The following is a 22,184-nucleotide window of genomic DNA, read 5'->3' on the forward strand; positions in this document are numbered from 1 at the left end:
CGTCGTTTTGCGCAGGAGGGCCGCACTGCCGCAGTAATTCCGCGACGGGCGGCTGGGAACAGGTTAAACTTTTATTTATTAAAAATTCCTTCACTTGCTGCCGGGTTTCTGGCCCAGGCCAAAGTTATGTCATACATCCCAGGAGTCTGTATGTGCATTTTTTTTTCTTTCATCTGGAGGAGGGGCTCTCAGCTAAGCACACCCTCCTGCCTGCATGCCTGAGCTAAGGGCAGATTAATTCCAGGAAATAAATGATACAAGAATCATCTGCTCCTACTTAAGAAATGCTAGTGGGTGTTATTCAAAGTGATTTCGCAACAAAATAAAGCATGGAGACATGGATGGATGGGGGGAGTTTGCTTTGAATGTTAAAAATGAATTAAAATTCCATTTTCAGTTTGTGGTGCTCAAATACAGTTTAGTTCCGCTTTTGACCCTCCTAAAAGTGAGCCTAGCCTGAAAAAAGAAAAAAAAAAAAAAAACAACATTCATAGAAACAAACCAAGCATGGGTTGTAAATATAAAAGTAATGCATATGTTGTGCGCCTTAGCGCTCCATGGAAATTAAATTAAGAACTCAAAGTTTGTGCCTCTATCTGCACACGTAACCCAAGTTCCAGCTCACAGCTTCTGATTCTGATTCGTAAAGAACGCCTTTGCTGCTTCGCAGACTGGATTGACGCACATTGGACATCGCAGAGTTAACTGTTTTGAACAGGTCTCGTTGGACTTGAGATGCGAAACGACTAAATCGGCCAGAGCCTGGAGAAAATAAAAAAAAAGAAATAAATAACTAAATAAAAACAAAAAGGGGAAAAGGGCAAATTAGTCAAAAGAAAACCAATAAAATGTAAACATTGTTGCACACCAAGAAGATATTGGCGACGATCAAGCATAAAGCAAAACTAAGGCGAATGTCTAACTTTTTCCCGATCGATTCCTCCGTGCTGTTTTCCATCTCTCAATCCGCAAGCACCCCTGGGAAGACGGACTCTACAAAAGGAAACCTTGCGACTTTAAACCCAACAGGCTGCCTCCTTCAATTCTTCAAGGTATGTATAGTCTCCATGCAAAGTCTGGCAATGTTTATCCTAGCTAGACTTCTCCCCACTTAAAAAGAATAGATTTTTCACACTGTTGCCGCAGTTAGAACCAAGAACCAATAATCACCGTCCTGCAGTCAATAGCATTAAAGCTGGTTTAACAATACTGATACCTTGGAGAACAATGGATTTCCATTAAGGGATTCCGATCGTCTGATGTTCTCAACTCCACACTGAAACAGAGGAAGAGAGAGAAGAATGACTGTGGCTCCCGCCGATCGTTGCGCACACGGCAGAACACAAGGCTTATTAAATGGATTATTTATTATGTAAAAATGCTGTAACAATGCAAGGAAATGTATAGCTAATTTTCAGACCCCGTCAATGTGCCCTGGCTTCTCTGCGGGGGATTTCTCTTTGACAACAAAGAAGTTGTTTGAAAGTTTCCAAAGAAATAATTAAAGTGGCTTACCTCTATAAGTTTTTTTTTTAAACTTGCAAACATAGAAATGGGAAAATTTGCAAAAGCCGGGCTAGGAACACTTTTACAAAGTTTCAGCTGGCACCTAACATTTGAAAGGCTCTTCTATTTTAGTAGCCAGGGTCAAAACTATCACTGAACCCTGTAGACACACAATCACATTTAGCAGGGCTGCCAGTCACAATGTTACTGGTCAGCCAGAGAGAAGATCTTCGGCTAGGCTTTCAAAGAAGGGAACTTTTATAGACAAGCGTGTTGTGTGAAGTGTGACTTATTTATGTGAAATGTAAAATACAATCATAGGCCCACTTTAACTTTATCCTCCGCAGCCTCTAGTGTTCCTCCAATGTGCTGTAGCGGCCTGTGTCGGCTGTTGGAAGCTGCAATGACTGCAGTTTGCTGTATAAAGCTCCAACAAGAGCTTTTTTGCTTTAGTAATTGCAAATTATTCTTTGATCTGCAAGTGAACAAAGGACCTTTCTACAACAAAGTTCAAAAGAAAGAGGCCTTTGATTCCTTATTTATCCAAGAACTACCTGTGATCAGCAGAATACTGAAGTAAGAGCACAGTCCAGGTCCACGTTTGTGAACAGCGGGATGCAGCTATGAGGACAGGATGGGGTGGGGGGTGTGATAGATGTCTTGCTCTACATGCTGAAGCAAAGGAGTCAGGAAGGTAAAAAAGTGTGACCCCATCAGGTACAGCACAAAGACATAATATAGTCTGCCAAAGATGCAACGATTAAGGCTCGGTTCACACTGCCGCGACTTGTCATGCGACTTGGGGTCTCACAAGTCAGATGCCATGTTAAATCCCATATTTAGTCAATGAGAACTCTTAATTAGCACTACTGAAGTGGCTCGGACTTTAGAAAAGATTCATGTACTACTTCAAGGGACTGCTATTCGACTTTTGCTAATAGACTTTAAAAGAAAGTCGCCTCCAAGTCAGATCCTCATCTATATTGATGTGATTTGGATCAGACATTATAGGAAGATTACACAGGCATTCCGTGCAATGTAGCCCTTCCTCACTTCAAAGTTGCACTACTTGCATCGCCAGCAAATCACCAGGAAGTGGCCTGGTAAAGTCGCACGACTTTTAGGTCACAGTAGTGTGAACCGAGCCTTAAGTGGAATTTAATTAAAACAAAAACAGAAAACATGCTGACAGGTAGTACTTTTATGACAGAAGAGATCCTATTGGCTTAAGCATTAATGTTCACTGAGCCACATATAAGCAGCTCAGCATCCATTTCCAACAACTCTCTGAAGTTGTTTACTAAAAATGGAAAGTGCAAAATCTGGTGCAGCTCTGTATAGAAACCAATCAGCTTACAGTTTTTTTTTGTAAAAGCTTAATTGAACAAGCCGAAGTTAGAAGCAGATGGGCAACCATGCACAGCCCCATCAGATTTTTCACTCTCCTGTTTTAGTGAATCAACCCCTCTGTGTCATTATGATGCGATTACCATGCGCATGTGCGGGATGAACGCCATTGCGGTGCAGCCAATCAAGCAGCCAAAAAATCTGAACTCTGAAAGAAGGACCAGGAGAAGATGGAAGCGCCTATAACCAGTTGAAAGCACCGACAGTGCACAGCTGGAGGGGATCGTTTGGCAGGCAAGTCTGCCAAAATGGAAGAGAAAAAGGGGATTAAAGAAGGTGTGTGTGTGTGGAAACCAACCGGCCCTTAGTTTGCTATACTTACCCACCAGTCTGCTGACAAACCAAATAAACCTGTCTAACATAATAGGTTAAAAATAGGGGTTTAGTTAACACACATTTGCAAACGCATGTATAAGCTGCAGGCCACTCCACAGCACCCTGTGTATCTTGCAGTCCTAACACTTCCTAACACTACTCAACCTGAGTGTCTCAAACATGGAAGTACATGAATGCTAATGGATGGATGGGAAACAGGTGAGCTTGGAGATGGCCCATTCCTCCCCCAACCGGCTCCCCTCCATGACTGGTATTGAAAAACTAATGGCTATGTAATAGCCATAGGGTGCAAACTAAAAAATGACCAGTTGACAAACACACACCCCCATCCCGATAGTATAGATGGTAAAGGCAAATTGGGACTTTACATGAGACACCAGCCTGTAAAGCGAGCGTCTCCATCCCTGATTACATAGCCATTAGTTTTTCAATACCAGTCATGGAGGGGAGCAGGTTGGGGGAGGATTGGGCCATCTCCAAGCTCACCTGTTTCCCATCCATCCATTAGCATTCATGTACTTCCATGTTTGAGACACTCAGGTTGAGTAGTGTTAGGAAGTGTTAGGACTGCAGGATACACAGGGTGCCGTGGAGTGGCCTGCAGCTTATACATGCGTTTGCAAATGTGTGTCAACTAAACCCCTTTTTTTAACCTATTATGTTAGACAGGTTTATTTGGTTTGTCAGCAGACTGGTGGGTAAGTATAGCAAACTAAGGGCCGGTTGGTTTACACACACACACACTTTAATCCCCTGTGTCTGCCAAAATGTGCTAATGTGTGGTGCATACCGAACAATTCCTGGGAGCCCATTTAAAAAAAAAAAAAACTGCGGCGTTCAATTTTGCTTTTATTTAATGGCGGGCAGTATATATGTGAAAATTTACAAGTGGGGCCTGGGTACAGTCCCCTAGGTAGACACAAAGTGTCACCAATCTGGAACAAAAAATGTGCACATATTATCCGTTTGCGCCTGCAAATCATTACAACTGCAAACAGTAGATCACAAGTGCAGTGCTAGGACTCTTGTAGACTATCCCACCAGCGCAGTTCCATATGGACACTCAACTCCAGAGCTGGAGGAAATATCAATGAAGTACAAGTGCACTGACGTCATTGCATGTGCATTCTATTGAGAAATACAGTCCCTTTGGTGCGTTGGAAGATTGGACTTGTAGTTTCATTCACAACTCTCTCTGAATGAAGCTATTGTGTCTGTGAAGCCACAAACAGCCATGTAGAATTCAAATTTAACAGGAACCGGCAGGAAGAAGAACCCTTGATTCTGTAAGTGGGCAGAAGGGGGGCAATCAATGCTTCATGTTACACTCCAAGTTTGGCTGTAACGCAACACTGTCAGAAAGGTGGAGTCCGGTTTTAAGCAATACCGCTAGGTCACATCCCAGCCTGTGAACGAACAGTGAAAGAGCAGCAACAGACCAGTGAGATAATCTGTGTGCTCTTTCCTCCTGTCAGCATGTTCTTTCTGTGCATAAGTGCAGACAGGACAACTGAAAGGCCTCTCCTACCAGTTTAAATGCTAATGTACAGACATACTTATACAAGACACTTAAAGTGATTGTAAAGTCTAGTTTACTTTTTCAACAAATATAACAAACATGTTATACTTATCTGCTCTGTGCAGATGGTTTTGAACACAGCTGCCTGGATCCTCCTCTATTCAGGTCCCTCTCTGGCTCTCCTAGCCCTTCCCCCCCTTTGAGTGCCCCCACAGCAAACAGCTTGCTATGGGGGCACCCGAGCCGAATCACAGCTCTGTGTATCCATTCAGACACGGAGCTTCGGGTTCGGCCCCACCCCCTCTCTCTTCTGATTGGCTAGCTGACTGACAGCAGCAAGAGGCAATGGCATCGCTGCTGTGTCTTAGCTAATGGCGAGGGGAGTCCCAGATGGCTGAGACGGTCGTGGACATCGCTGGATTAAGATGGGTCTCAGGTAACCACAGGGCTAATGGGGGCTGCTGCACACAGAAGGTTTTTAGTCTTAATGCACAGAATGCATTAAGATGGAAAAAAAAAAAACCTTCTGCCTTTACAAACACTTTAAATATTTTTAATGCAATTAATATAAATACCTACATTTGACTTAATTTTTTTTAAATAAATACATAATTGCAGCATCCTTTCAGATGATCATACCTCTTTGGCAAGATGATGGGCATATTCTATATCGAGTTCATACAGTGTTTCGATGTGATCACTGGTGAAGGCAATAGGGACTAAGAGAATGTTCTTCTTTCCTCTCTGGCAGAGGCCTTTAATAGTTTCATCAGTATGAGGTCCCAACCAGGGCATGGGACCAACCTGAAACAGACATAATAGAGAAGACATAGCAGTTCAGTTAGTCTGTCAACTGCGACAAGAAGATCACTTCAATTAGATAGACTAATAAAACACAAAAATAGAAATTTAATAATCTCTAAATTAGCTTTGACTAAGGTTCAAAGAATGAAAGCTCTTCCAGATCTAGAAGGCATAGTTCCATCACATCTCTATGGCAGTAGTCTTTGGGGAGTCTTGCACTCACAATGGTAAGAGTATGTCTCCAACGTCTGCCTCTTGAGGCCTCTGCTAATGAGCTCTGGGCTTGCGTTGATGTGCCAATTCCAAACTGCTTTTGACATTTGAAGGCATTCAGAATTAATTAGCAGGTGCATCTGACCTGCTGCAGACTTGCTTTAGGATACTAATAGTTCAAATACATGAAACAATCAATTGGGATTTGAGCACAGGTATATTTTTTCTTTGTTTTAAAGCGGGTCAGTGACCAGATCCGAACCTAGTTGCTCTCCTACCGCCTTGGGTTTTTATGCCCCATGTTGGCATGGTGTCCACCGGAGCATTTGCAGTGGCAAGGCAGTGTAGGACTGGCCAGAAGAGGGATTACCTTGACACAGTTGGTCAGCTTAAACATGTATTGCAATATATGTGAACTAAATATCCCTGTTTTTCATTGCATAGTTTGCTGGAAAGGGTGTAGCAGTCTGCAGAGGGTCCATCCAGAATTTGCTTTAGGGATACTTCTGCATTCCCAGAGACTTGTATAGGGAGAACTCTGCTCTTTACTTTCTTTCCTTCACATTTGTCACCTAAAGATACTGTCCTTCGACACTATCAGCCTATCAGACATTACCAATTCTAATCTCTCTACCCTTTACCCTTTACAAACAGTATTTTAGAAACTTAACTCCTTTTCTCCTTTAACCTTCTCCCTGTAAGTGGGCTTTAAAGTAATATTAAAGTCAAAGTTTTTTTTTTTTTTTAAATACAAAAACATTTCATACTTACCTGCTCTATGCAGTGGTTTCCCACAGAGCAGCCCCGATTCTCCTTTTCTCGGGTCCCCTGCCGATGCTCCTGGCTCCTCCCTCCTGCCCTCAGAGCAAGCAGCTTGCTATGGGGGCACCCAAGCAGGCTTGCTCTGAAGCTGCTGCTCTGTGTGTACATTCACACACAGAGCAGCAGCTTGGCCCCGCCCTCTCTCTCTCTCCTCATTGGCTCACTGGCTGTCCAGGCCAATGAGGAGGGAAAGTTCCTGGAGAGCCAAGGCTCTTGTGTACATCGCTGGATCATGATGGGGTTAAGTGTTAGGGGGGCTGGGGGGTAGAACTGCACACAGAAGGTTTTTTACCTTATTGAATGGAATACACAACTTCTTTTATCATGTGACTGCTGTGATTGAATCGCACATGATCGATAGCCTGCCATGCAGACTCCCGATCAAAGGTCTTGACTCAGGACTGTCAGTGACCGCTTAGTCAGCATAATGGGAGCGAGCAGTGAGGGCACTCTCAGCACACAACTTTCTGCTGCCATGGACACATGTGCAATGGCGTAAACGACCCCCCGGTATTGGCACTGCAAAGGTGACTTACGTGGTCAGCAAGAGGTACCATACAATTACAGAAAACAATATAAAATATACAAGATTCTTAAGATAATAAAAATAATGGTGACAGCATATACACACACACACACACACACACACACACACACACACACACACACACACACACACACACACACACACACACTTATGTAGCACCCATACAACCCTAAATATATGCACTGTGTTCTCCAGAGCTGAATTGGATCAATACAGATGGTTTTCATCAACTACATCACCCGGGTAGGGGGGTGCAAGCATTTGATGTAAAGCTCTCCACCTCGTCAAATCAAAGAATGATTTGAAAAAATGAATTAAAGTGAAGTTCTGGCCTCAAATACCTTTAACTAAAAATACCCCTATAATACTAATCCATCACCCTTTACAGAACTTATATTCTCATACTTAACAAGGTGTTTTGGATTTTAGTTAAAATCTTACTTTCAAAAATGCTGTCTGAGCGCGGCCATCTTGGATGTGGGCATCTGAAGCCACAGTGTAATCTGCTGTGTCCTTCTGCCTGATTCCAGGGAGTGTTCTGGGAGTTCTTCCTGATTCCAGCCTCCTGGGAGTGATGACAAACAGCTCCCAGGATGCAATGCAAAGGCGGAAGTGATGTCGGTGGCCGCGGCCACAGAGGAGGGAGAAGGAGGAAGTACAATCAAAAATGCCCTGAAAATATGGTAAGGGACCCCCGAAAAAAAAAATTGAAAATGCCAAATTGTTGATCAGCATAGCGAGCACTCCAGGAATCACTAAAGTTGCAAAATAGACCGGAACTCCGCTTTAAGGACATCCAAAACAGGTGTCATCAGAAGCCTTTGCCTTCTCATACAGATGTAGAAAAGCATTTTGAGGAAGCTCACATAAGACAGAGGACAGGGAATTATCACACAATTAGGCTGATAAAAACAATGATGGACAAATTCAACCATTTAAACCTAAACTCCAAGGAAAAGAAAAAAATACCCTTGCAGTGGGGCTCCCCTGTACTGTAAAGCAGTGGTCCTCAACCCTGGTCCTCGGGGCCCACTAACAGGCTAGATTTTAAGTATTACCTTGGGGAGATGCAGACTAGAATATTGCAATCACTGAGCAGCAAATGAGATCACCTGTGATATAATTTAGTTATCTTGCAAACCTGGCCTGTTAGTGGGCCCAGAGGACCGGAGTTGAGGACCACTGCTGTAAAGGACAAATGCTCCTCTTTGCATGAGTGACTACCTGAATATAGTGAGCGCATCTGATCGCACATAGTCACTGTTCAACCAACAGTTTTCCACCCGGCTCAGATTTGTAAATCGACTTTTGTAAAAACAGGTAGTGCTTGCGGGGCCATCCATTGTTTGAATTTCAGCCGACTCAGCATGAATCTGCCAACATTCAAATTGTATATTGTATAGTTTTATAATTTCATAAGCGGTCTGAAAATATGAAAAAGCTTATAAAAGTATTCCATTATTAATATTATGATTTACTGACAGATCCTCAGCAGTGGTAGTGTGGGAGGCCATCTGCTGGCTAAATGTTTTATGTCTTTGCTCTTTTTTTGCTTGTTGTACAATATACAGTAAGCCCCGGTTCACACTTATGCGATGCGGGAAGGCTGCGAATCCGCAGCCTGTTCCCGCATCGCAAACGCATCCCCGGCAGTTCACACTTCCATATGCGATACGCTGGTGGTGTCAATGTAATCTTAACGACACCCTCAGTTTGATCGCATATTGCAGTGCGATCTTGCAGTTCGCACAGGATCGGATCGCACAAGTGTGAACCGCTGTGCGATCCGATCCTGATGCGGCTGCCAAAAAGGGTCCTGTGCGTGTTTGCTGCGGGTGCGGTGCGAATTTAGCCATACAAAGTGTTTGGCTAAACTCGCACCGCACAGCTGATCGCATGTAATGAAGGAGCAGTGCGCTCCGACATTCCATGCGAACGCCGCAGCCGCACAAATGTGAACCGGCTCTAAAACCTTGGATTGCGAGCATAATTAGTTCCAGAAACATGCTTGTAATCCAAAGTATTCATATCAAAGCAAATTTATGCATAAGAAATAATGGAAACTCAGATGATTTGTTCCATAACCATGTATTCATAAATCCTTCAGTTTATAGTCCATATAAAAAGATTATAGCAATGTGATAGGTTGTGGAACCATAAAATGTCCATCCACAAATGGCGCCTCCACAAGAGTATTAGAAGCAAAATCCAACAGGAGCTACAGAGTAGAAAAGAGAAGAGAGACGCCTCCAAGTGTAGAATATGGTTAAATTTAATGAAGTTTCAACATTTAGCAACTCACACGTTGATGAATAAAAGGAGGTACATCTAAGTATGCAGGCATCCGGGGTAAAGCTGTCCACATAGACCATTCTCCGCACCGCCGGCTCTCACCGCCGCCAGTCTGCAATCGTGACCAGGAAGACTACCCTGCAGTAGAGCGATCTGAAAGCGAGGCTTGAAGCGCTCATGGCGCACAGTGTGGAAGGGATGATGTCGATAGCGGTGCGGAGGATGGTCTATGTGGACAGCTTTACCCCGGTGCCTGCATACTTGTTATTATCAACCATGTGAATTGCTAATTGTTGTGCCTGCATTCAATTTAACCATATTGCTACATTTAGAGGTGCCTCTCTTCTCTTTTATACTCAGTTGTGACATGACGCTACATGTATATCAAGACATCGCTCTTTTATCAAGTCAAAGTTTATAAAAAAAATGTTGCTCGTCTTGCAAGCCAAGTTACTGTCAATCCAAGGTTTTACTGTAATCAGCATTTAAAGTAGAATTCCAGGATTTAATGCGCTTTAAAAGAAGTTTGCTTGAGTCACGTAAAAAAAAACATTTAGATGGAGCTAGTTTTAAAGCACCATGATTGGAAAACATATTGTACTCTGTATGCAGTTAATATATGCAATAGCAGTATTCAGAATAGTAAACAATTTTTTCCTCACTTGCCTTAAGACTTCATTCATATGTCAGTGTATCGATCGCGGGCAGAATCACAGGCGCAAATCGCGGCAACATCGCACAGCGTTTGGGGTGCTATTGCACATCACGGGCAACGCACAGGCGTCCCGCGATTTGCAATGATTTCCGGATCGCGGGCAGAATCGCGGTGATTCTGTCTGCGATCACTACGCTGACATGTGAATGAAGCCTAAAAGGAGACTCTGAGGTTGATTTACTAAAATTGGAGAGTGCAGAATCTGGTGAAGCTGTACATTGTAGCCAATCAGCTTCTTCAATTAAGCTTTGACAAGAAGAGCCGGTTCACACTGGGGCGACTCAAAGTCTCCCCGACTTTGAGCCGCCCCGTGCAGCACGACTTCATCGTGGCTTGCAAACGACTTCTACAATAGAAGTCAATGCAAGCCACTCCGATGTCGCCCCGAAGTAGTGCAGGAACCATTTTCTAAGTCGGAGAGACTTGAGTCGATCTGATTAGAACAGTTCCATTGCACAGAATGGAGCACGACTTGTCAGGCGACCAAGTCGCCTGACAAGTCATGGCAGTGTCAACCGGGTCGAAATGAAGTTGACTGATTTCTATGCAGAGCTGTACCAGTCTTTGCACTCTCCAGTTTTGATAAATCAGCCCCACTGTCACCTTGCCCATGCAGTCAAAGTGACAGTGTCTCTGCAAACCCCCCCCCCCCCCCCCCAATACTCACTGAACCTGCGCTCCCTCACAAATACTTGCTCCTCCATAGCTGGAGAGAATATCGGCTACTTCCAGGTATGGGGGAGCAGGTCTCTGTTCCTGGGCAGTGCAGCCAATTACTAGGCCCAATCATCATCATATGATCTCAGGTTGCCAACATAATCCATTTCAACGCTGGGTGAGGAAAAGCAAGGAGCTGGAAAGAAATGTAGGTTAGAAAAGTATAATGGGAGTGTGGTCAGGGATAACCGTAGCAAAGACTATACTTTTGACTGCATAGGCAAGTGACTTCACACCCTACATGATCCACTCTAAAAAAGGTTAAAAAAAAAAAATAATAATAATAATTACTCTACCCCTACACTTGAACATTTATAAAATCATTTCTTTAGTGTTCAGGTCATTTAAATCCCAAAAGTAAAAAGGGCCCTTTCACACTGCTTTGTAGCAAAATCACGTTAAAACGCATTTTGCTGTGTTTCATATGCGTTTCCTGTGCCTTTCAGGTGGGTTTTGCGTTCCCTGCACCTGTAAAAGAAAACGGACAAGTGGCGCAAAAATGCAAATTGCGGTGCTTTTTTGCCGCAATTTCCATTCATTTCAATGGGAAGCTACGTTTTTGGTGCAGTTTTAACACTGCACCAGAATGCACCGTGCAGGACTTTTCAAAACGCAATGCACTGGTAATGCAGTGGTGTGAAAAGTCCCATGGGATTTAAAGGGAAATATTTTTCTTGCAGTGCAAAAATGCAGAAAAAACATATCAGTGTGAAAGAGGCCTAAGAGTAGAGAATTTTGTATCACGCTGACTGGGTTATATTGGGTGGCCCGCTAAATTTATATTTTTCTCCTCCTTTACATGCAGAGCAAGCTGTCCAGTAAAAGTAGAAGTGACAGGGATAAACTAACGCCGGTAAAAATGCTTACTTCTGTTTAGATCTCCAGTTAAAAAAAAAAAAAAAAAAATTGCTGAAACCACATCAGCACCCCTCTTATTGTTTGTCCCAGCCCCTGTCACTTTGCTGGTTAGCTTCCTCTGTAAGAAAAATGTTTAGAAAAATATAAAAAAGGAAAAAATAATTAAAAAATAGGAGGTTTCTGGAAATAGTGGCCCTCTAACTATTATCCACAAAACGCATTTGTATTTCATAGCAGCAAATTCATTAAAATTGAAAAGGAAGAATCTGCTTTCTAAAAAACTTTCTCCAAGGATTTAAGTTGACTACAGAGAATAATGACTTGGCCACCATATTATTCAGTGACCAAATGGCTGTCTAATGCAAAGGTGCCAAACCTAATGAATATAGGGGTTTCAAAGTGTGTCTCCCTCACAATGATTTAGTGCTCATTTGTGTTACAGAATCTCACAAAAGTGAGTACACCCCTCACATTTTTGTAAATATATTATATCTTTTCATGTGACAACACTGAAGAAATGACACTTTGCTACAATGTAAAGTAGTGAGTGCACAGCTTGTATAACAGTGTAAATTTGCTGTTCCCTCAAAATAACTCAACACACAGCCATTAATGTCTAAAGCGCAGGCAACAAAAGTGAGTACACCACTAAATGAAAAAGTCCAAATTGGGCCCAATTAGCCATTTCCCCTCCCCTGGGTCTTGTGACTCGTTAGTGTTAGAAGGTCTCAGGTGTGAATGGGGAGCAGGTGTGTTAAATTTGGGGTTATCGCTATCACTCTCTCATATTGGTCACTGGAAGTTCAACATGGCACCTCATAGCAAAGAACTCTGAGGATTTGAAAGAAAGAATTGTTGCTCTACATAAAGATGGCCTAGGCTATAAGAAGATTGCCAAGACCCTGAAACTGAGCTGCAGCATGGTGGCAAAGACCACACAGCGGTTTAAAAGGACAGGTTCCACTGAGAACAGGCCTCGCCATGGTCGGTCAAAGAAGTGGAGTGCACGTGCTCAGCGTCATATCCAGAAGTTGTCTTTGGGAAATAGACGTATGAGTGCTGCCAGCATTGCTGCAGAGGTTGAAGGGGTGGGGGGTCAGCCTGTCAGTGCTCAGACCATATGCCGCACACTGCATCAAATTGGTCTGCATGGCTGTCGTCCCAGAAGGAAGCCTTTTCTAAAGATGATGCACAAGAAAGTCTGCAAACCGTTTGCTGAAGACAAGCAGACTAAGGACATGGATTACTGGAACCATGTCCTGTGGTCCGATGAGCCCAAGATAAACTTATTTGGTTCAGATGGTGTCAAGCGGGTTTGGGGGCAACCAGGTGAGGAGTACAAAGACAAGTGTGTCTTGCCTACAGTCAAACATGGTGGTGGGAGTGTCATGGTCTGGGGCTGCATGACTGCTGCCGGCACTGGGGAGCTACAGTTCATTGAGGGAACCATGAATTCCAACATTTACTGTGAAATACTAAAGCAGAGCATGATCCAATCCCTTCAGAGCCTAGGCCGCAGGGCAGTATTCCAACATAATAACGACCCCAAGCACACCTCCAAGATGACCACTGCCTTGCTAAAGTAGCTGAGGGTAAAGGTGATGGACTGGCCAAGCATGTCTCCAGACCTAAACCCTATGGAGCACAAGTTGGGCATCCTCAAACGGAAGGTGGAGGAGCGCAAGGTCTCTAACATCCACCAGCTCCGTGATGTTGTCATGGAGGAAGGGAAGAGGACTCCAGTGGCAACCTGTGAAGCTCTGGTGAACTCAATGCCCAAGAGGGTTAAAGCAGTGATGGAAAATAATGGTGGCCACACAAAATATTGACACTTTGGGCCCAATTCGGACATTTTCACGTAGGGTTTTACTCACCTTTGTTGCCAGCGGTTTAGACATTAATGGCTGTGTGTTGAGTTATTTTGAGAGGACAGCAAATTTACACTGTTATACAAGCTGTACACTCACTACTTTACATTGTAGCAAAGTGTAATTTCTTCAGTGTTTTCACATGAAAAGATATAATAAAATATTTACAAAAATGTGAGGGGTGTACTCACTTTTGTGAGATACTGTGTATATATATATATATATATATATATATATATATATATATATATATATACACACACACACACATATTCTTCTAAATATTATGCAGCCATGCCAAAAAATAAAAAATAATTTTACACGAAAATAAAAAATGCCACTTAGCTGCGATACACTATACCACCATAATCATATAGAGTACATATTCATATATAGTAAAGTGCAATACCAAAAGTTTTGCAGTGATTAACCATACACTGTACAATTCAATAAAGTGCAATACAAAGCACCACTGACAAAAAGTGCAGCCTTATAAAGTGTTTTTTTTTATAATAAAGTTTTTTTATAATAAAGTGTCCACTGTGATTCAATCAATAAAGTGCTTTGTGTTATTGCAATTATTGTGCAAGATAAGTCCACTACATTTCTCTTCAGTGTTCCACTTCACCAACGTGCCTCCACCAACACTCACCGGAAATTTAATATAAAAACCTTTTCATAAGGTTGCAATTGGTTAGTGCCACTTTGTATTGCACTTTATTGAGTTGTACAGTGTATGGTTAACAACTTCAAACACTTTGGGTACTGCACTTTAATACATGAGATTATGGTGATAGTGTATCACAAAAAAGTGCTGTGTGTAGTGGGCAAGAGTGATGTACATGCATGGCGGTGTCATTCATTTAGTGTTCATAAATTGTATTATTGCACAGTAAAACGTATGTGTTTACTCCACGTTACTGCAACTCAAGGTAGCCAGTGCAATAATGTACATTCATTGAGGTGCCATTCATGTCAAATGACCCCCTAACTTACTGTTACAGCACACCTGCACTGCAGTGCACCAAAATGCACATGCCATACATTGAGATGCTACATTAAAAAAAAAAAAAAAAAAAGTAATGGCAAATTTTTAATTTGTTAAGGTGCACTAAAATTCATTCAATAAAATTTGTTGATACACCTGACCTATTTAATGTTTGTTTCGTCTCTACAGTTTTGAGACAAACGGTTTTCATTATCTTGCTCTTTTATTGCAATTCTCTTTATAACTGATAATGAACATGACTATTTTGTAAACTGTAAAAAAAAAAAAAAAAAAGTTAATAAAATTCTGAATGACACTGCACTTTTATGTAGGAACACAAATGTCATCTAGAGCATCTGACCTATTTGGTGTGAGCTTTGGACAAAATTGGGAAAGGATTTTTTAAATCAATTTGTTAAAAATAGTAATATTATGGGAGCACTGGGTCGGTTCTCTGAAGACCTGATTCAGACCTACCATGCAGCAACAGATCACCTCTCAGTGATCTACTGCTGACTTCACTTCAATCAGCCTGCAATAGATCATTACAGCAGTGATCTGCTGTGGGAGAGACAGGACAGAGCTGCAACCACACTGCCCAAGCCTTCATTCTAATGGGAAGTGGGACGTTATTTCATGTCGGAGGTGTGCTCAGTGTCGGGAGCAGAAGATCGGGGTCGATTCAGATCCTAGGCTTAGTGCTGAACTATGGCTGTCACTGACAGCTAGTGGCTCTAGTACTAAAGGCCACTGTGGAAGCTGCTATCATTCAGTGTGCAGCCCGCAATGCTGCAAGCCCGATTAGAGGTCTGAAGCACGGCAAACTACATGCAGAGTGCGGATGGTATGTATGTGACCCAGGAGGCGCTTGTTGGGTACCAAGGTTCTAATAAATTAAAGAGGCACGTACATTTACAATAGGTGAACAAGCATGTTTGCTATATAGAGGGGTGTGACGAGACTCACCGTCACTGGGAGTGAAAGACAGGTTACTTAATGGACACGGAGAATAAAAAGGTATGGATTGCTTCAAGTGGGACAGTAATATTTGTCAGCCACGCATCTCGATAAATATGCGAGGAGTATTCCTGGCCTGTTTGATTCTGAACATGTTCATTGAAAGAGCTAATCACTAATCACATTGGCTTCTATTCCATGTTCTTCAATATCAGAAAAGGACAGTCTGTCACTGGTGGTTTCTTCCTATTGTCTGTGTATTGAGGTGTGATGTGGATTCTGTTAAACCTGTCTGTCCCATTGTTAATGAACTCACATATTGTTTCCGTCTAGATGGCTAGATAACTAGTTCAGGTTAATTCTATTTCGGTATACAATTTCATCTGCATATGATAATGTAATCAGGCAACCCCTGACCTCATGGGGTAATCTGATCAGGTGGGGGATGTCCATGCTGTATATAAATTCTATGTGACTGTTCAATAAAGGAGAAGATACCTTAACTTGTACAAGCTAAGCTGTCGGCTGGCTTTGTATGGGGCGGATGGAATATTTGACATCTATGATCAAGACTGGGAGGAAGCAGTATACTGATGGAAGTCCACAAGCACAGTGTGGGTCGTGGTTCCGTTACATTGGTGGCAAGCAGTGGGATGCTTCCTGCAGTCTGGAACATCCAAACCTCCACCGGGATCCAAGGTCCGGATAGCAGAAGAGGAGAGGTACAGATATCAGCCCCCATGGAAGAGGAATTCGGAAGAGGATGCGAGAGATGCACATACAGCACAGGGGACCAGTGTCAGAGCAGGTTCTGCTAGGATGGCATGATTCTGTGCGCTTGGATCTCTGGAAGGAAACACTAGCCTGTGAGCAGCGCCACCAGGGAAAAAATCCTCCCCTCCGTCCAGAAAAGGTACTGGTCACGGTATGGATTGCGGAAGCTATTTTTGGGAGATACACCACACAAGGAGCAGACAGCCAAGTTAAGCAGGCTGGTCTGGACGGCCCAAAGGAAGGCTTTGGCTACAGCGGCCTGGGACTGTTGCACGAGAAGCTGTCAGGGGACCCTAACTTTGGGAGAGATTTGGAGAGGCAGTTAGAGGAAATTATGGGTTACAGAGAAAGTATTCGGACCATTCAGGAATGGGAGCTGGAGGTCCCATTGTTAATGAACTCACATATTGTTTCTGTATAGATGGCTAGATAATTAGTTCAGGTTATTTCTATTTCGGTATACAATTTCATCTGCATATGATAATGTAATCAGGCAACCCCTGACCTGATGGGGTAATCTGATTAGGAGGGGGATGTCCATGCTGTATATAAATTCTGTGTGACTATTCAATAAAGGAGAAGGTTCCTTAACTTGTACAAGCCAAGTTGTCTGCTAGCTTTGTATGGGGGCGGCTGGAATATTTTATATCTATGTTCAAGACTGGGAAGAAGCGGTATACTGACGGAAGTCCACAAGCACAGTGTGGGTCGCGGTTCCGTTAGAAGGGGGCTTTGGCATCTTGTGGGACAAGACTATAGTGATTATAATCAACTACATGTAAATAAAGTCACATCAGGCAAGCAGCAGCAGTCAGAATCTCAAGAAGCACATTCTGCAGAGATGAGACATTCCCTACTGGATTCTCCTTTCTGCAGGATATAGAAAGAATAAAATGTGTTGTATTAGCATAGGCTTTGTTCTTTGTCCATTTAGAGGCTTTAAAAACAGATTTATTTCCTTTGTGAGAGATTTGAGCAGCTTTGCAAATCACCCTTAATCTAAAGCACATGTTATACCACTAGTTCCACATACAGACGATAAAGAATTTCTACTGCTCAATATAATGCATAAAACAGCAGCATAAACTGCCCGAGTGCTGGGTTTCTGCCCAACTAAAGATCTGCATGGAGTATGTACCAGGCGTGTACAAGTGTCCTCCAACATTCCAAAAATCACTTCAATACGCTTACTGAACTAAGCAGGACTTTGTACAGGCCTTGTTTGCTACTACAGCCCAAAACTTTATCAGATACCTTTTCTTCTTCCAAACTGCCCATCTAAAATAGTTTTTTTTGCTTAAAGTGTTACTAAACCCACAACAGTAAAATCAGTCTGTATATGCAGTAAATCATGACTGTTATATACTCACTGCTGTGGAAGGGGTTAACCCGCCGCATTATTTAAAAAGGCTGTTTGATCCTGTCTTCTCTGATCGTCCCCTTCTTACACTATCCCCAATCCATCTCCTGATAGAAAAGAGCCTTGAGGGCACACTGCACATGCTCAGTTTGGGGAGTATTGCTAGAGTTTTTGGGAAGGGTGCATGTGATTAGCATAGGGCCAATTAGCACTGTCCAGACAGATGGTCAGGGGTCCTGCAGCCTCATAGGACAGTCAGAGGAGAATGAAAACTCCTCCTACAAGCTTTACCCACACACTGACAGAAGTCACAAGACTGCTCTAACTGCTGATGAGAAAAGGTATTTAGCAGTTTAAATTTACTAAAATAATTGCATTCCCATGTTCTGTGTACTGTGGGAGACCAGATATAGTGAGCGCAGGCTCCTGGGTTTAGTTACACTTTAATGGACTTCTACTGCTCTTTCCCATTGCTGGCTTGACTGCCTTTGCAGTGCGGGATGGAAATTTCAGTTCAAAGGTAACTTAAGGATGGAAGGTTCTCACCAGCTAGGCAACTTATATGACATTTTCCATAAGGATGGAAACCAAGTTTATCAACTTTATGATGTCGGCAGCTCTGTGATAAATTATCATCTAGAGCAGAACAAGGATAGGACTTTAGTTTGGGCACTCTTAACTTACAAAAAATAGATAAACCAAATATAACATTTTAAAAATGGTATTGTATATAAAGTTAAACCCTATAGGAGAAACAGCACATAGGTGGTCTAAATATGTATTGCATTTTGAAGCTCTTATTGATGAAGCATCAAGTTAAAACCATGACCTTGGGGAAGGTTGGGAAAAAAGAGAACATGTTCTCACCCTCTCAGATATGAGGGATGCCTTGTTACCAATCATCGAGGGTACCAGCAGATATTGGGGGTCTGAAGAGCACCCAAAGGGCCTGGTTTGGAACCTGGGGGGGGGGGACCCCCACGTCTTTTTTTTTTTTTTCACATTTTGAGGTGGAGTTGCCCCTCAAGATCCTCAGAGCACATGTCGCACCACAAGTTGGATCATCCTGATCAGACTTGGATGCGACTTCCATGCAAATCAATGGGATCCCATAACGCTGGTCCTGGATTTTTTTGCAGCTTAAAAACCCCTATGCCACTTAGAGATGCAAAACGTCTGTGTGTGCATGACGCCATAAGATACCAAGGGGGGGGCGTTTTTAGGCAGCAAAAATTTTTTTAAAATCTGACGCTCCTAAAAGCAGCTACAAAAAGCCCTATGTGCATGAGGCCTCATGCGGCTAGTATTATAAATAGATATGAAAATATATCATATGTACTGGTTTTAAACTTTTTTTTTTTTTTTTTTTTACATTTCATTTATTTCCTTGTTTCCAGACCTAGGCAAATGGTGTCATACATCCCAGGAGTCTTCAGGAGTGGAGGAGGGGCTTTCTCAGCTAAGCACACCCTCCTGCCTGTATGCCTGAACTAAAGGGTAGATGGACTCCAGGAAGTTGATGCTACATGAATCGCCTGCCCTTGCTCAAAACGGCCACAGCCAGATATGTTAGTGGGGGGGGGGGGGGGGGGTTCACAGTGATTTCTCAGCAAAATAAAGCATGCAGACAGGGATGGATTGGGGGGGGGGGGGGGATGTCTGCTTAAAATAATAAAAATGAATTAAAAACAGCATTTTTGGTTTGTGGTGCTCAGGTGCAGTCTATCTCTGATTTATTAGGAAGAGGTGGCCTTTAATGTATATACACATCCTCAGAGTTTGCACGTTCTCCCTGTGCTTGTCTAAAGACAGGCTGGTTGGTTAATTGGCACTTCTCTAAATTGGCCCTAGAATGTGTATGTATGAATGTTAGACAGGGACCTTAGATTGTAAGCTCTATAATGGCAGGGACTGATGTAAATGTACAATATATGTAAGGAGCTGAATACATTGTCAGCGATATATAAATACCTGTAATAAATAAATACATTGTATTTTTCATAGACATAGGTTTTGTTTTTTGTTATTTTTAAGGCCCCTTTCACACAAGGGAGTATATCGGCGGACTCTGTTTTTCGCAGCGGGGAATGAATCTGCTGATCCCCCGCTGAGCAGGCGGATGGCAGCTCTGTCTCCGCGCTTTGTGCGGAGACAGAGCTGTCAGGTCCCCGCTGTTCTCTATGAGGGGAATCAGATGAGAACGGACTGTCTGTCCATTCTCATATGATCCGATCCGATCCGCTGGATGGATGGAAATAAGGGTTTCCATCCGTCCAGATTTGATGGATCGGATCGGATGTCAGCAGACATGTCCTTGCCGACATCCGATGCCCCATAGAGATGCATAGGGCATCCGTTCAGATCCGCCAAAAAAAAACGGACAGGCGGATCTGAACGGTCCGCCTGTGTGAAAGGGGCCTAAATGATGGAATGCCTTAAGATCCTTGTACAAAGTAACAGTTTAGCATGCCTAAATTAAAATCCCATTTTTGAGTTGCTGTAGATAAAAGCTAGTTTCTTCTTCTTGCTGCAATAAAAACGAATGACCAAAGCGCAGAGTACTGCGGCTCACAGTGACTGCTCTCAGATTATCCACCAGACGTACCTTGGATTGCCAGACCAGTCTGTAGGGGTTGGAAAAATTCAGTTTCTCCATGACTTTCTGCACAGTGGCTCCCACTTCTTGTGGGTACGGATCCCCTCGATTTACAACCTGCAAACAGAGAGACAGAAAAAAGGAAGACTGTGTAAAGTGGCGGATGAAATACCCAGCCTCACCCATCCACGATGACACCATCTTTGTTCAGGCATCATCCAGGTTCACAATGTACTTCCTGAAATGAGATACTGGTGCAGAGATAGCACAAGTCACGTAAATCTTGGTGCTTGTGCAGTTCTTGGCCGTGTTCACAAATGTCTAACACAGATTATTCCCAGATACAGCCTCTCCCTTGTGACTTGCTACAAAGTTTCATTATTGCAGTGTCATCATTGAGGGAAATGGGAGAGGAAATGCTTCCTCATGCATGGAGCAGATTGAGGACATCTCAGGCTAAACAAAAGTCCCTGACTGGAGTTCAAAGACTGCCTTAAAAAAAAAAAAAAAAAAACAACTTGATTCATACTTACCTGCTCTGTGCAGTGGCTTTGCACAGAGCAGCCCCAATCCTCCTCTTCTCAGGTCCCCCCCCCATCGGTGCTCCTGGCCCCTCCCTCCTGCCAAGTGCCCCCATAGCAAACAGCTTGCTATGGGGGCACCTGAGCAGACTCACTCCCAAGCCGCTGCTCTCGTATCCATTCAGACACAGAGCTGTGGCTCAGCCCTCACCCCTTCTCTCTTCTCATTGGCTCACTGGCTGTGATTGACAGCAGCGGACTCCGGCTGCTGCTCTCTCATCCAATGAGAAGGGAGAGTCCCAAGGCCAACGTGCACAGAGCTGGATCGCAATGCGACTCAGGTAAGTATTGGGGGGCTGATTCACAGAGAAGGGTTTTTTACCTTCATACCTAGAATGCAGGCAGGTAAAATACCTTGAACCTTTAGAACCACTTTAAATTGTAACTTAAGCCTTAAACCACAAAAATTGCTAGCAGGAAGGCTTTTATTTCAGAAGTGACACTGTATGGCTCTTCTGCAATAAACGCTGCTCTCCTTCCTGGCAGCAATGTCTCTATTGAATGTACACCGAGTCATACATGCACAGCTTAGTGCACATTATTAACTTTATGAGCAGTTTTGAAAAAAAAAAAAGATACTGTTGCAGTGTATGGTGACATGTTAGGAATAGATTCATGTAGTAAAAGGTACGAAAAGTAAAGCAAAGTGGATCTGTACCAAAGTAAACCAAGCAAGCCAGCATAGCTAATGTTGTCTAATATCCCCCCCATGTGCCTTCCTGTTCGCTGTTGACGCACAGACTGTTTGGATTTAAGGATGCAGGAGCAGAGGTAACAAAGCTTTGACCTTGGACCAGGAAGCCGACATCTGCATATGAAGTGTTGGAACCTCTTAAAGTGCATTTCCACTTTTGCAGCCAAATTAAGAGAACACTTGCCTTTTATTTGTTACATTCCCTCGTTCACACAGCATAACTTTAAAAAAAAAAAAATGAATAAATAAATATTTAAAACATTGTTGCTGACCATTTTACTTGCTGAAAAATCTTACTTCGCTTTCCACATAATGTTAAAAACAATCTGATGCTGCATCTGTCCCCTATTGGCTCTGCAGGGAGAACCTGGGGATCGAACACCACTGACCACTCAGTTCTTCCCTCCGCTCTGAGCAGAGAGCTGGGCTGTGGAGGGGGCGGTAACTGCTGGCTCCGCCTTTCAGCGCATTGCTGGGAGGCTGAGCCAGGTGCCGATCGACGCATCTGAGTGGATCCCGACCATATGGGCCGGATCTTTCCCAAGCCTGAGTGAGTGGTGTCAGACAGCGGCTTTAGCCTGCTGTTTGCTGAAAATTGGTCACAGGAGTAGCTCTTCTCTGAATAGAATA

General features: G+C 43.2%; 1 protein-coding gene across 1 annotated transcript in view; it reads right to left on the reverse strand.

The window, feature by feature from the left end:
- Nucleotides 1-298: 298 nt before the first annotated feature.
- FECH (ferrochelatase) overlaps nt 299-22,184 on the reverse strand; it is a 60,916-nt gene continuing 39,030 nt past the window's right edge. Inside the window, exons 8-11 of the mRNA XM_082243209.1 lie at nt 20,289-20,396; nt 5,408-5,572; nt 1,217-1,276; nt 299-762 (exon numbers count right to left, since the gene is read on the reverse strand). Of these exons, the coding sequence (XP_082099335.1) occupies nt 622-762; nt 1,217-1,276; nt 5,408-5,572; nt 20,289-20,396 (474 nt within the window). The 3' untranslated portion in view covers nt 299-621. The remainder of the gene's footprint in view (nt 763-1,216; nt 1,277-5,407; nt 5,573-20,288; nt 20,397-22,184) is intronic.

This window comes from Pelophylax lessonae (genome assembly GCF_965119305.1).
Source record: "Pelophylax lessonae genome assembly, chromosome: 1".
In the NCBI taxonomy this organism is placed as follows: domain Eukaryota; kingdom Metazoa; phylum Chordata; class Amphibia; order Anura; family Ranidae; genus Pelophylax; species Pelophylax lessonae.